Here is a 14,698-nt window from a genome sequence, read left to right as displayed (position 1 = left end):
TTGTTTTAAAAATAAATTTTTCTTTTTCTATCTGCAACTGCAGCGAAGTTTCTGGTTATTGAACTCCTGAGCGAGTGAGGCTGATCTTGAACACCCTCACATAAATGCTCGCAATTTTTGCGGTAATTATACAGGTTAAAGTGAACAAAAAATGTTTACGCACAGATATTTTTTTTACGTGACTAGCCCATTTAAGCATTTCTTTACTAGTACAAAATTCGCGCATCTATTTTGCTAGCAGAAGCACACCATCAAAATTATTGTAAATTTCTTGAGATTTCATTGATGCTTTCTTTGCGAATAGCTTTGATGATTGAATCGCATATTCTGTATAATGTCACATTGAGAAAAGTGGCTTCACCATGTGGCAGAGTCAGAAGCCATCACATGCAATTCTAAAGGCAACTTTAAGCCACTATACGATTGCTAATGTCCGGTACATTTGTGCAAGTAATACTCGTTAAATCAGCATTTTGCGCATATTCGTTTTTTGGGTTAGAAGTTTTATGTGAAACATAAATTTCAGATTTAAATTATTGTTATTGTGGGTTCCTGCAGCAAAGACACATCGATTAAAATTTATGTTTGCGGACTAACGGCAGAGGTAACGTCCATTACTTTTTTTCGGCAACGGTAACGGTAACGCGTTACATTTTTTTGTAGGTAACGTAGGGCGGTAACGCGTTCTGTTTTTTATAGTGTAACGAGTAACGTATTTAGTTACTTTTTTTCAGTAACGCCTACAACACTGCTTTTGAGATACTAACAGACAGTTCATTCATATGAAAGAACATAGGTCACAGTTCAGAAATGTTCAAGCAAACATTTTCGTGTATAGGCGTTTGCTGCTACAAAATATGGACATATAATAACAAATTTGAGAATGTATCGAAGTATCTTAAGATATAATTGCCAAGTATCGTATCGGACACAATTATTCCGGCAGTATCTTGTATCTGTATATCGCAATACTTCTTGCTTGAGTATCTTGTATCGTATCGCGATACAATTTCAAAGTATCTTTGCCCAGCCCTGGACCGTACATATAACCCAAGAAGGCGCACCTTCGGTAGCCTCTGCGTGGGATTCGCACAAGTCCTCCTCTTCAGTGCCTCGAAGGCTTCGTTCACGCGACGGAGCCGCCTGCGTTCACGCAGCGTGGCCGCTCTCCGACGATCAACGGCCATGGTGCGCCGCTTGCACGCCCGACAGGCCCAGGCTAAGCAGCGTCGAAGACCCGGAGCACCATTACCTGCCGCTCCGCATGGCGCAAGAACGTGCTGCTCGGTCGACGACGGTTGGCCCGGCTGCTCTGCGGGGCATGGTTGCCGGGGCTCCGGGTTGCGGCCGTCGCTTACCTGGTGGTCAGAACGCGAGGAGGTACATTTGCATGGTAGGCAAGACATTCATTTTATTTGTTTCTGTTTGAAAGATCTGTGCGAATCATATAAGGATGGCCTTACAGGGCAGTATTCATGTGAATGGGAAAGATTCAACATTGTATATGGAAATACCGCAATACACTGTAAGCAAGAGATAGCTGAGATTGGGGTTCTTGCGGCTCATTACCTCTGAAAACTCCCTCACTCCTAAAATTACTACCTGACGTTGGACACAATATTAATGAGAACTAACTGACAATAATGCCACGGAATGTATGGGGGGTGTTATATGTAATAATTAGGATATAAATGTGAAGAAATTAAAGTGAACGAAAAGATAACTTGCCGCGGGCAGGGACCGAACCTGCGGCAGGGATGACCGCCGCCGTAGTTCAGTGGTAGAGCATCCGACACGTTATTCGAAGGTCGCAGGTTTGGTCCCTGCCGGCGGCAAGTTATCTTTTCGGCCACTTTACTTTCTTCACATTTCTATCCTAATTATTACAAATAAAACCCCCTATACTTTCCTTGGCATTATTGTCTGTTAGTTCTCATTAATGTTGTGTGTACCAAAGAAAAAACGAGCCCTTAAAAGCCACCTCCTTTCCTTCATTCATGGCGAGGGTCTCGTTCTGGCAGACTTGACGCCTTCAGGTAGTATGAGAGGGATTATTGGTCAGCTACAGGCTCGTAAAGAAAAAAACGATCACGTGCTACGTGACGCCAACAGGCAGGAAAAGAGTGTTCCACACTCGCCGCCATAGCTGCGATCGGCGCTGACTAACACTCCTAGGTTTAAGTGCACATATATATCACATAGAGTGGACGAGAGGATGACCGCCGCCGTAGCTCAGTGGTAGAGCATCAGATACGTTATTCGAAGGTCGCTGGTTCGGTCCCTGCTGACGGAAAGTTATCTTTTCATCCACTTTACTTTCTTCCCATTTATATCCTAATTACTACAAATAACACCTCCTTAACTTTCCTTGGCATTATTGTTTGTTAGTTCTCATTAATATTGTGTCTAACAAAGAAATAACGAACCCTTAAAAGTCACCTCCTTTCCTACCTGATGTTGAAGTAAAGGTGATACATGACAGTTTTACCACCACCTCTGAGGAACGTAGTAAAAGGACGTCATAATCCAATTTTACTACGTGCGCTCCCCTGCTACGTGCGCTCCCCCCGCCCGCTCCCCCGGCTTCGGAGGCTTTTGTTCGCCGATGCGCGCCGCTTCTAGTTCCAGTGAAGGTATGCGAAAACCACAAATGTTTTTGCTGTCTTTTTTCAAAGCTGGTATGGCATTGTCGCGCCTCATGGTTGCCCCTCAGCCTACGCACTTTCACTGGAACTGCAGCTGCAGAAGCACAACGAGCGAGAAAAGCAGTCTCTGAACGAAAGGTCTTGCTCGAAAAAAAAAAAGCCTTCTGGAAAGCCGTATTGCAGATTTTCTCATATCGTTGGCGTATGTTGTCTAGTGGCCCTGGAGACAGGCGAGTGTAAGAAGCTTGCGCGGTATATGTCTGGTTGCGGTGGTGGCAAGTTCAACTCGCGCCGGCGTCTGGCTGCGCACAGCAGGCTGGATCTCAGGTGCTTCTTCCATCATAGAGCAGCCGTGCGCGTACGAGCGCAAGCCTCCGAGCCTGAACGCCGCGCATACCTCGCTTCCGTGCCGAATCGCGAAGAGCTAAGAGTACTTCCAGCGGCAACAAAATCAAGCTGGTGAGATCGTCTGTGGTTGCTTCCTGGAGAGTGACCTGCTACAACTTCGAAGCTATAAGAAAAAGGCTTCGCTACGTCGTCGGCACCGAGCCGGCCAGCGGCCGCGGTGAGTGCGTCGCTGGAGCAGGTGAAACAAGCGTCTCATAGATTTTGTTTCACAGAACAGTCCGAACAGTCCGAACTTGCACCACTCGTCGTCGACGAGTGGTGCAAGAAACCATCATTACGTGATGACGTCATCATATGACGTCACAGATAATAAAATTTTGTGACATCATGGTGACGTCACATAACGTGAAGTCGTCATATTATATCTTCGCTTGGTCAAAATGGGCCGATCACGGGGGAACTGCATAACCAGCTGCGGTACAGAAAACTTGCAGTGCCTCCGATCTTTGAGGCTGTAAGAAAAACACGTTAGATGCAGAAATATCTCGGAGGGAGGCACGGGATATTCTGCACATTAACTTGGAAGAAAAAGATGACTTTCGCCTTTCGGTCGTCTTAGGTGAATTCATAACGAATCCTGTGAGCTTCTTTCTTTTCTTTATGATAAAGGGAAACAAAAAAGACAATCATGATTTCTTTCCGTTTCATTTGCAGAGTAAAACACAACAGTATTACATACTAAGGCATGCGAATGACGTGGTTGCAATAGCGTGAAATAGAAAATAAAACGCGAATGCTATCAAACTCGAATGCAAGTATTTAACTGGCAACACGGCCTCAGAGACTGCCGGCGGACTACGTACAGTGGGGATGCAAAGAAACGCAAACATGTGGCATCTACATTTCTTGCTGCTTCGCACTTATCTTCAAGTAGTTGTAGCCTGTATGATTGATGAAATGACGCAGTCATCCGTGATACAATCAAAGACCAGCTAGCATCTTTTTATGTCACCACGATCAGAGCGTGATGAAAACAGGCCCCAGTATGTTCGCGTTTTTTTCCATCCCCCTGTACCCGTGAAAGCCTGCGAGAAGCACAAATGCAATTAAACTCGGATGCAAACATGAATTCGGGAGCTTTGTAATACGCGTGGCCGTTGAGCGCCAGCCTATCGTGGATGGATGGATGGATGCTATGAGCGTCCCCTTTAAAACGGGGCGGTGACATGTCTGCCACCAGGCTCTAAGAAAAAAAAAGAAAAAAAAAGCTTCCTTGTTTCATGTTGGCCTAATACCTCATCTACATTGATTAAATTATGTTATTATACAAAAAAATATAAATTCACGGTCCATCTCTCTGCATCTTAAGGCAAAATGACCTTATTTTTCCCCCATTATTTATTTTTGTTCTTTATCTCTACCTTTCTGCCACCAATACTCTAACCGTCTCTTACTTATTTCTATCGCGGACGTGCTCAGCTTTCCATTCTTGTCCCTAAAACCCAAGGCTTCATGTAGACTCGTGCCCACACGTATACCTGGGTGAATATCGCCACATTCAATCAGTACATGTTCCATCGTTTCCTTAGTTCCCCGCAGCATGTACATTGTTCTTCTTCGTTACTGAATCTCGCTTTATAACTACGCGTTCTAAGGCAGCCCGACCTTGCTTCAAACAGTAAAGCGCTTCCCCTTGAATTATCATAAAACCTTTCCCTCCTTATTTCGTTTTTTTCCCTTTCGGTAGTTACTCAGAGCCGGCTTCTTTTCCATCGCTGCCATCCAATAAGTCCTCTCCGCCTCTCTGACCTTCCGCTTAATGCTCCTTGTTGCCATATCGCCCGCACTGCTAGTCGTATATTTATTTACTGGTGAGCCTCCTAGTTCTTTTTCTCCACTGCGTGTCAACGCTTTTTCTATACAAATACCTGAAAACCTTCTCTGCCCATCTATTCTTCTTTATTTTCCTCAGCCTCTCTTCTAATCTCATTTTGCTCTGAGCTTCCCTCACTTCAAAGCCTGTCCATCCCATATCACCCTTTACAGCCTCATTTGTCGTCTTCCCGTGAGCGCCCAACGCGAGGCGGCCCACCGTCCTTTGATTTACATCCATTCCTGATTGTACCTCTGACTTTATACACACCACTGAGTTCCCAAATGTAAGCCCCGGGACCATCACACCCTTCCACAGCCCTCGAAGCACCTCGTACCTATTGTATCCCCATAAATCTCTGTGCTTCATAATTGCAGCATTCCTCTTTCCCTTTGCTACCGATGCTTTCCCTTGTACCTCGCAAAGTCTACTCGCAAAGCGCCACCACGCGGCAGCGGCGCGCGGAGGCGGAGCGCGCTCGACGGCCCGAGGAGAGCGTTCACCCAGGCACTGAAAAAATAGAGGAGGCGCTGTCTGTGCATGTTATGGATACTGTGTTTTCTATGTTGATTAGATTCTAATTTTGATGGAGCATGGTGCAATTGCACCCCTTAACTTTCTTTTTTTACCACCAGAAATATCCGCGAGAACTGAGTTAGGGGAGTAAATAAATACTACTACATTAACCACAAGAAACTGTCGACCGAGAAATAACTCTCATAAATCACCAGAAAACCTTTGTAAAGGCAGTAAAAAATTGCTCAGACTATACTCGCTGAGAAACTCAGCGGGATAAATAATAGAGAGTAATAGCTGGGCGGGTTTGCGAGCCAGCGCGCCCAGCGGACGAGCGGAGAGGCGAACTGCGCATGCGCGGCACGCTGCGAAAGGCGGCATCTTTACGGAGCGAACCGCTCGCCCGCTCATTTCGTCTCTGCGAGCGTTTACCAAGATGGCAGCCCCCAACACAAGCGGCGGCGGCATGTCGTCGGTGGCACCTCCAATAAATCAATTAAAATTTAAGAAAAAATGCCTTTTGCATTATTTTCGTCGCAGTAACTTCAATTTTATTCGGCAGGTGACGAAGCAAAGCCACTGCTCGATCAACAGTAACTTCAACGTTGTTCAACAGGTGGCGCAGCAATGAGATCCGCTGAAACGAGCGGGGCGACGCTTACCTATTACTCTTATTTTCGTCTTGCGCTCCGCTGCCCTCTCCGCTCCTCCGCTGGGCCCGCTGGCCCGCTGAGGCGCTTAGCTATTACTCACAAATTACTACCGTTTCTGCGTTGAAAAACTCAGCACGAGAGTAAATTTTTACCTCGACTGGTACGTAGTAAAAAAAAAAAAACAGAAAAGAGAATGTGCTACAGGACAAGCAGTTTACTCCCTTTTCTGGTTATTTGTGTTCAGTGTGTAGGGTGTATCAAAATAGAATTGCAAAACCGGCTAAACAACGATTGCAGTTTGCAAATACCTGAAAATTTATGCAATAAGCACCAGAGAGAAAAAAAAAAGACGGATAAAAAACACTCACGCGTCACCGGAGGCCTTTCTGCAGTGGCGTGGCCACAATTTTTTTCGGAGGATAAGGGGGGTGTTAAAGCACACCTAATGTACGTTCGTGTGTGCGTTTGTATGTGTGCGTGCACGCATGCACAATTTACAAATTTCGGCGGCGGAGGGCTGCCCCCTCCCCCCCCCCCTCGACTACAGTGCGTTTCTGTGCAAAACGGCATATAAAACAAACGAGAAATATTGTTCAATTCCTTGCTAGACGCATAATTATTAACCAGTTGCCAAAGTAAATCCACAGAAGCGGCTGCCCATAACTATGGAGTTCGACGTGTCTGGAATGCTGTTCAGAACGGCCGAAAGCTACCAGTAGATCTGCGGCAAAGAGACACTCCAGCGCTTGCTGGCAGTCGACAATTCCAGGGACCCTAAGTCGCGTGCAGAACAAACATATAAGCAAAAACAATTTACGCAAGATTTATTCCTGGACAAAAGACGACGGACGAACACACGGAGACAAACGAGCGCTCGTTTTTCTCTGTGTGTTAGTCCGTCATCTTTTGCGCTGTTATTTTACGATCATGAACAACCGACTAGCCCGATTTACCGCCATTGTGATGTACACGTTCAGCACGAATAAATCTTGCGCGGAATTCACAATGCCAAAGTGCAAATACATTTTCACACTAAAAAATCTTAGAAATGAAACCGTATCAATAAACCGAGTGCTATTCGTAAGATCGCTAAGCTTGCTGTGCATGCCACTGCATGGACGCAGGCGCTTTAGTCATAATAATAATTGTTGGGGTTTTACGTCCCAAGACCGCGATGTGATTGAGAGACGCCGTAGTGGAGGGCGTGCACCTTAGTCGACAAAACTTATGTGCGCAATGGTAGCATAGGTAGGAACTACTGCATTTGCGCCAGAAGTAAGCGCACCTCAATTCGCGAAACATAACGAGCTGCCGCATCAACAGCTGTAAGCAGTAAGCCCTACACTAGGAGGGCTTACTGGTGACGTACTAACCTAATTACGTCTATCTGCAGAGATCAAACTGATGATACTCTGCGATGGAAAGCGCACTCACAGCCGATTTGCTTGGAGGCGGCGACTATTGGTATAGATTCACTTTTGTTACTACGAGAAGAGACGCTGCTTACCGAAGAAAATGACAAACACTAGAGGAGGTATAGGTCCCACTGTACAAGATATCAATGTAGTAGGGCCAATATATATGCCTGGCAAACAATAGGTTGCGTTTGTGTTTCATATTCATGTTTACTTCTGGTTAGCCTCCCTGCCTTTCACTTAAGCTCTCTCTCTCTCCTTTTCAAGCTAACATCAGCCCTCACCGCTTAGGGGCTAGTAATAGTAGTAATAGACTTTTATTCAGCCAAATTCATAGGCCGAGCATTTCGACCGCCTGCGCAACCAGTCGACTCCGTTCTTGCCCTTCGGCGCCGATCCAGTCGAGCCAGGTGGTGATGGAAAGGGAAGGATATGAGCTGGATTGCTGAGCAGCAGAAAAAACAGAGTGACAGGTCTGCATATGTAGACGGGCAATTGGGACAACAGGGGTCAGATCTACGTTTATAAAGAAAAAGGCGAGAGGGGATGATCAGGCAATTCATATTGATGTGCCGTAGACTCTAGCACAGTGAGCGATGGAGGAGTAGCGTTTGTGTTTTTCTTTTGTAACCGCATTGAAACAAAGGGACGGAGGGAGATACAGACGAGCGCTGACTCCGAACTGATTTTATTTCCACGAGTGCACGAAATATAGAGAAAAAAACGAAACCACGTGCCCGCTCGTTACAACTGCTAGTTCATCTAATTATACATATCGAGAAACCATTTTTCTATTTCGGCCAGAACCAGTGATGCCATGCATGCTTACAAACGCGCCATCCCGTTCTTATAAGTTTGTAGGTTCCATTATTAAGGTGGTCATGCTGTCGGACGATGGCACTGTCGGGCTTTCAAAGCGTGGGGCACATCCACAATCTCTGCAGTTTAATCATAAATGGTAGTACTCGCTGTTGGGCTAGTTGGTGCACGTCTGAATTCAGTAGTCAATTTCGCGCGAAAATCACGACCACACTGAGATTCGAAGAAACGCATAGACAGGACGGGCACTCGTCCTGTCTGTGTTTATTCGTATATGAGTGTGGTCGTGATTTTTGGCTCGAAATTGACTATTGAATGAGCATAAATGGCCGGAAACAGCTGTGTTGACGTTATAATAGTGCTCCTCTAGTCCTTCATTCAAGTGCCTGCCAGCATGGCTGATATGCGACGCGTTACGAAAGCGGACCTCAACATCTAAAATTATCAAAAGTTGTTACTGCTGAATAAAATTACCTGATAATGTCATAACTTATCATAACTCCCCGTATGACGTTACTCCGTATGTGTCACAAGCGTAACATTGGCATAAAATGACAACTAATAAATGTTAAGTGCCGACACAACGTAGAACTTCCGCAAATCAGTATCATCTCATATAAATATGGCAGTTTTGACGCACTCAAAATTCTACATTTCACTCAAACATTTACTATCCCACAGACATAAAAGCGTCTCCGGGTCCCTTTAGCTACCAAACAACCACTAGATCAATAATAATTTATTTATAGGACGGCTAGATCAATAATAATTTCAAGGATTTTACGTGCGAAAGCACGATACATTTAAGAGGCGCGCTGTTTCCCTTACAAAAATCGATTTAGACAGTCTATAGAGTGTCTGTAGACTTCTTGTAGACAAGTTTGCCTTTATGCAAATTAATATTTTGTTTAAACATAATGTATAGACAATATATAGATAAGAGTCGAAAAATTGCATGTTACTTTTTGTCTAATTTTATCCTATAGTAGGGTTCAGTAGTGTTGAGAGCTGGGCTAGTTGGTGAGATATCATTTTAATATATGGTGTAGATTGGTGTATAGTTTATCCTATAGATTGTCTATAAAAAAAATAAAAAGCTGATGTTATTTTTTGTCTAATTCTTTTTAGAGATTGCCTATAAACAAAAGTAAAAGAAGCACATGTTTCTTTTTTCTATTTTGAGTCTATATACAAACTATAGACAGAAGACAATTTGGTATAAATTATTGTCTGTCTAAACCCCCAACTACAGATATCCTATAAACAAAAATCAATACGTTGTCTAATTTTATTTCTCTAAGCTTAGTCTAATCTATAAGCAAAAGCCAATAAGCTTCTGTTACTTGTGTTTGTCTAATCCCACGCTGTCTATAAAAAAATGTCTGATTACTTATTAGTTTTGTTTTTAATACGTAATCTATAGACTGTGTCAGACCGAAGATCACGTGCCACGTGACGCTGTCTGGCAAAAAAAGAGTGTTCCACAATCACCGCCTTGACTACGAGTGGCGCTTGCTAAGACTCCGAGGGATTGCGCGTACCGGCCTCAATCTGTATAACTATGTATGCCGTTGGGCAAACTCTCGAAATAAAAAGAAACAAAAAAAAGTGCGCGGCAAAGCGCTTTCCGTCGTAGCTCAATCGGTAGAGCATCGGGCGTTCAGATACATCAAAGGGGAGGGGTAACTTTTCGTTCCCTTTATTCCATTTCAATTTAGGTCATTATTACTACACTACAGATAAGACAACAATTAAAGTCCGCTATGCTGTCGCTTGGCTAATCGATTGATTTGGTTGTGTCTGTACACATCTAAGTGCTACGAGCCGCGGCCTTTACGCAGCCAGGCTAAAATCCTCACTATAGAACAATTACGTTCATTCTTTGCAAAAACGAGCGCACCACCGTAGACGGCAATGAAACTATAGACACATAGCCTCTAAGCAAGCATGGCGTGTGCATAACAGCGTCGTGCGTCTACATGTGTCCCTCTATCTGCACATCCGTCTACTTCTATAAAGTTGATTTGCAGAGATTACAGAGATTTACAGAGATTTCTGCTGCATTTTCACCATAGAAAGGGTAGGGGGCGACAAGTATGCTTAAACGCAGACCCATTTTTATGGTGACAAGGCATGTGCAAGTGTGCATGTGCGGTGAGAGAATACCCTCCTCCTCACTCGAAACTCAACTGGCCTGGATTATGTATAGATTGCTGCAGACGGAGACATACCCGAATCTTTGTACATTACATGCAATATACCCTGACAACTATCCGATGACGTGTGCGTCGCATGCGGGGAGAAGTCCACATTAGCACACGTGCTCTGGGGGTGCGTTCAATCAAGCCCCGATTCCTCCATGGCCAGGTGGGAGGCGGCCATCCGCAGCCCGTTCCTGGCCGACCAGCTTTGGGCTGACCAGCAGGCCCGCGAAGCGGTCGACAGGCTTGGCCTGACGGTCTCGACGTGGGAGTCGCCCACTGCGCGCTAGGGCACGTCCCGCAGGACCTCATTAAAGTTATTTCAATCAATCAACCAAGGAAGAACGGCGCAGCAACACAAGGCCTGCACAACACAAGTACAGCATCGCATAATGCAACGCGTATCTTGAGGCTGTTTTTAGCTGTAATAACGCACACGGCCATCGCTGCGTAGAAGTGTATAACGAACACCACAGAAGGCAGAGACACTAGCACTATGCATACTTTCGTATCAAACACTACCTCTCGCACACCACCTCTGCTATGGCAACTCGCCGCCCGGGCAGTCTTACCTACGCAAAGTCGTCGTGCACAGTCACGCGACCAAGGGGTTTTAGTCTGAACATGAGAGAGTGTTTTTACGACGCATTGGCTGTTTAACAGAGGCAGTGGCGTGCCAACCCGCGCTTAATCAGCCGTATATATATATATATATATATATATATATATATATATATATATATATATATATATATATATATATATATATATATATATATATATATATATATAGGTTTCGAAAGAATGTTCCTGGCTATTGGTTTAATTATATGAAAGAAAACTAGTCACAGTGAAAAACATAACAACATTTATTCTGAGCTTTCGGCCGGTCCCCGGCCGAAAGCTCAGACTAAATGTTATGTTTTTCACTGTGACTAGCTTTCTTTCATATATATATATATATATATATATATATATATATATGTATATATATATATATATATATATATATATATATATATATATATATATATATATATATATATATATATATATATATATATACATGTATGTATATATATATGTATATATATATATATGTATCTATATATATGTTATATATATATATATATATATATATATATATATATATATATATATATATATATATATATATATATATACATATATATATATACATGTATATATACATGTATATATTCCAATGGGCCAAACGTACTTGGGAAGAGAAGAGACACAACTAAGCGGTTATCTCAATTTTATTTGCCAACGGTTTTGACCGCTGGACCGGTCTTCGTCAGGGTTTATGAGCAAATACCTATATATATATATATATATATATATATATATATATATATATATATATATATATATATATATATATATATATATATATATATATATATATATATATATATTGATATACAAAGCGCATTTGCTGAGCTATGTTTCATAACAGTACAGAAGAAGTACAGTCAGTTTTACGTGTCATGCACTGAGACAACCATACATATGCTATGCATGTTGTGCGCGTAATAGTATTACAAGCAGCACTTTTTATACATTAACCACACAACTTTATGCATGGACACAATTATGTCCCCATGGCCTCTTTCCCAGTATATATATTTGCATCATTAAATGAAATTTCGTTAATGTCTAAACGCTGCTGACTAATAATTGCGTTTTTACTGGAGGCAGCATTGAGTGCACATTTTCTTTTCATTAATTAATACTGCGCCTTCTTGCATATATTCAGGTTTGCGTATATTATATTTTGCCTTGTTTGCTGTAAGTCGAAGTAGTGTTTCTGGTGCGTTGTTATTATTATTATTATTATTATTATTATTATTATTATTATTATTATTATTATTATTATTATTATTATTATTATATAATATTGGAGGGAATCTCGTTCCTCAGCGACGAGGTATCCCAACTACGCGAAGACAACGAGCGGCTCCGTAAGGATCATTCCCGCGGTGTTGAACAACAAACTCGCGTGGTCGCCTCCCTTCGTGCAGAGGTCCGCTTCCTGCGTGAGGAGCTGACGCGCCGCACGGCCGCCGTGGCAGTGAAGGCACCTGTGAAACCCCCAGCGCACGTGACCGTTGACCCGTCTGTGACCTCCAAGCAACCTGCGTTCTCCGAACAACCCCTCTCCAAAATTCTTTCATCTTCGACTTCGCCGCCAGCTGACGTAGACACGTCGGAGCGTGTCAGTGTGATGCCTGTGACAGCCTCTTCTGCAGCGGTGACTGAGGGTGAAAGAAAGAAGAAACCCGCCTCGTTTGGAGTTATGAAAACATCCACTATATCTGTAGCTCAACGGCCACAAAGGCCACAATGGCCAAAGGCCATTTTTGTTACGAAGCTGAGCCCGGACACCACTACTGCTGACATTAAGAAACATATTGCTTCATTGGATCTGTCTCCCATCTCCTGCCGGCGACTTCAAACAAAGTTCCAGTCATATTCTTCATTCTATATTGAAGTTGACGAGGAAACACTACAACGCCTGAATGACCCTTCGATGTGGCCCCTCGGATGCCTCTTCAAGCCATTTCGTGGGGAGCTGCGCGATGACATGCTTCATCCCTCTGAGATAGTGACTGGAATCCAAAGTGCCGTGTGACGTAGACATATTCTACCAAAATGCTCGGGGTCTGCGTACCAAGACACTCGAGTTTTTCTCTAATGTTCTTTCGTCTGCTTTTCCTATTATTGCTATCTCTGAAACCTGGCTCGGCACTGAAATTCCCTCATCGGACTTTTTTCCCCCGACCTACACCACCTTCCGCCGTGACCGAGATTTCAGTGAAACCAAACAGAAAGGCGGTGGCGTGCTGATTGCCATTGACAATTCACTGAAATCCGTTAGACGGAAAGACCTAGAAACTATCGAAGAATCGATCTGGCTAGAAATCAACCTTGAGCGCCGTGAAAAATTGTTGATTGGATGCTTCTATTTACCGCCCAGCATTTCCCTTGCCTCGTTTCACGATGTCATGTCTTCTATTGAACTTGTGATATCTTCTCATAGTGGGCACAGAATTATTGTTCTTGGGGATTTCAATGCACCTGGAATTGACTGGAGCACGCTTACCTTTTCTCATTACAATCATTTCACAGAGAAAAAGTGCAGCCTGCTCTTGGACTTTCTGGCGTTTAATTCCCTAGTGCAACATAATTCAGTCGTCAATTCCAGTGGCAACGTCTTAGACCTGTGTGTGTCAAACGATCAACCCCTTGAAGTTTCCCGCTCCAACGTCTCTCTTGTACGTCCGGACAAATTCCACCCACCACTTAACGTAAGATTATCTGCATCAGCCGAAACAACGAGTTACAGCAGTTACGTAAACAAATCTCCAAGATTTGCGTTCAGGCGAGGTGATTACACGGGCCTCTATCATCACTTGTCCACCGTTGACTGGTCACAGGTTACTGACAAACCGAATGTTGATGACCAGGTTGATCAGTTTGCGGAGCTTGTACTGAGCAGCATGCGTAATTTTATTCCCCAATACACACATAAACAACGTAAATATCCCCACTGGTTCTCATCTGAACTTATCAGTGCACTGAAGCATAAAGATCGCGCACACAGGAAATCTAAATGTTCTCCATCGAGCGAGTGGAAGGAAGAGTTCAGCTTTTTTCGAACTCTCGCTAAACGCCTATATAAACGGGATCATAGTTCGTATATTGAATTCTTAGAAAAAAGCGCTTCTGACAGGCCAGCTGAGTTTTGGAAGTATGTACGTAAACGGTCCAGCAAAAGCGGAGAGTCTTTCAGACTACTAGACTCAAATGGGGTAGAAGTGCATGCCGTCGCTGACTGTTTTGCCGCACATTTCTCATCCGTTTATAAGGCCTCAGACTCTAGCACTGATATCAGACAGCCTAAGGCAGTTCGCTCACCCAGTGCTTTGTCGCTGGATGAAAATCTTATCTGCGAATGCATTAAGTGCTTAAAACCATCCTTATGTGGCCCAGATGGCATCCCCTCCGCCATACTAAAAGCTTATAGTAGTATATTTGTCCCAGTACTGACTACGATATTTAATAACTGCCTGGACACTTCCACATTTCCTAGCATGTGGAAAACTGCCCGTGTTTTCCCAGTATTTAAGTCGGGCTCTAAAACAGATGTTTCTAATTACCGCCCGATTTCTCTACTATGTGCCACATCAAAGATCTTCGAGCT

The 14,698-nt window shown here is 43.6% G+C and overlaps 1 protein-coding gene across 1 annotated transcript in view; it reads right to left on the bottom strand.

The window, feature by feature from the left end:
* LOC119403590 (myogenic factor 6) overlaps positions 1-5,850 on the bottom strand; it is a 214,135-nt gene extending 208,285 nt beyond the window's left edge. The window contains exons 1-2 of the mRNA XM_037670516.1: positions 5,815-5,850; positions 1,065-1,358 (exon numbers count right to left, since the gene is read on the bottom strand). Of these exons, the coding sequence (XP_037526444.1) occupies positions 1,065-1,358; positions 5,815-5,850 (330 nt within the window). The remainder of the gene's footprint in view (positions 1-1,064; positions 1,359-5,814) is intronic.
* Positions 5,851-14,698: the final 8,848 nt, after the last annotated feature.

Source organism: Rhipicephalus sanguineus, chromosome 8 (genome assembly GCF_013339695.2).
Source record: "Rhipicephalus sanguineus isolate Rsan-2018 chromosome 8, BIME_Rsan_1.4, whole genome shotgun sequence".
Lineage (NCBI taxonomy): Eukaryota > Metazoa > Arthropoda > Arachnida > Ixodida > Ixodidae > Rhipicephalus > Rhipicephalus sanguineus.
Note: the sequence above shows the minus strand (reverse complement) of the source record. Positions and strands in the feature narration are given on the sequence as shown.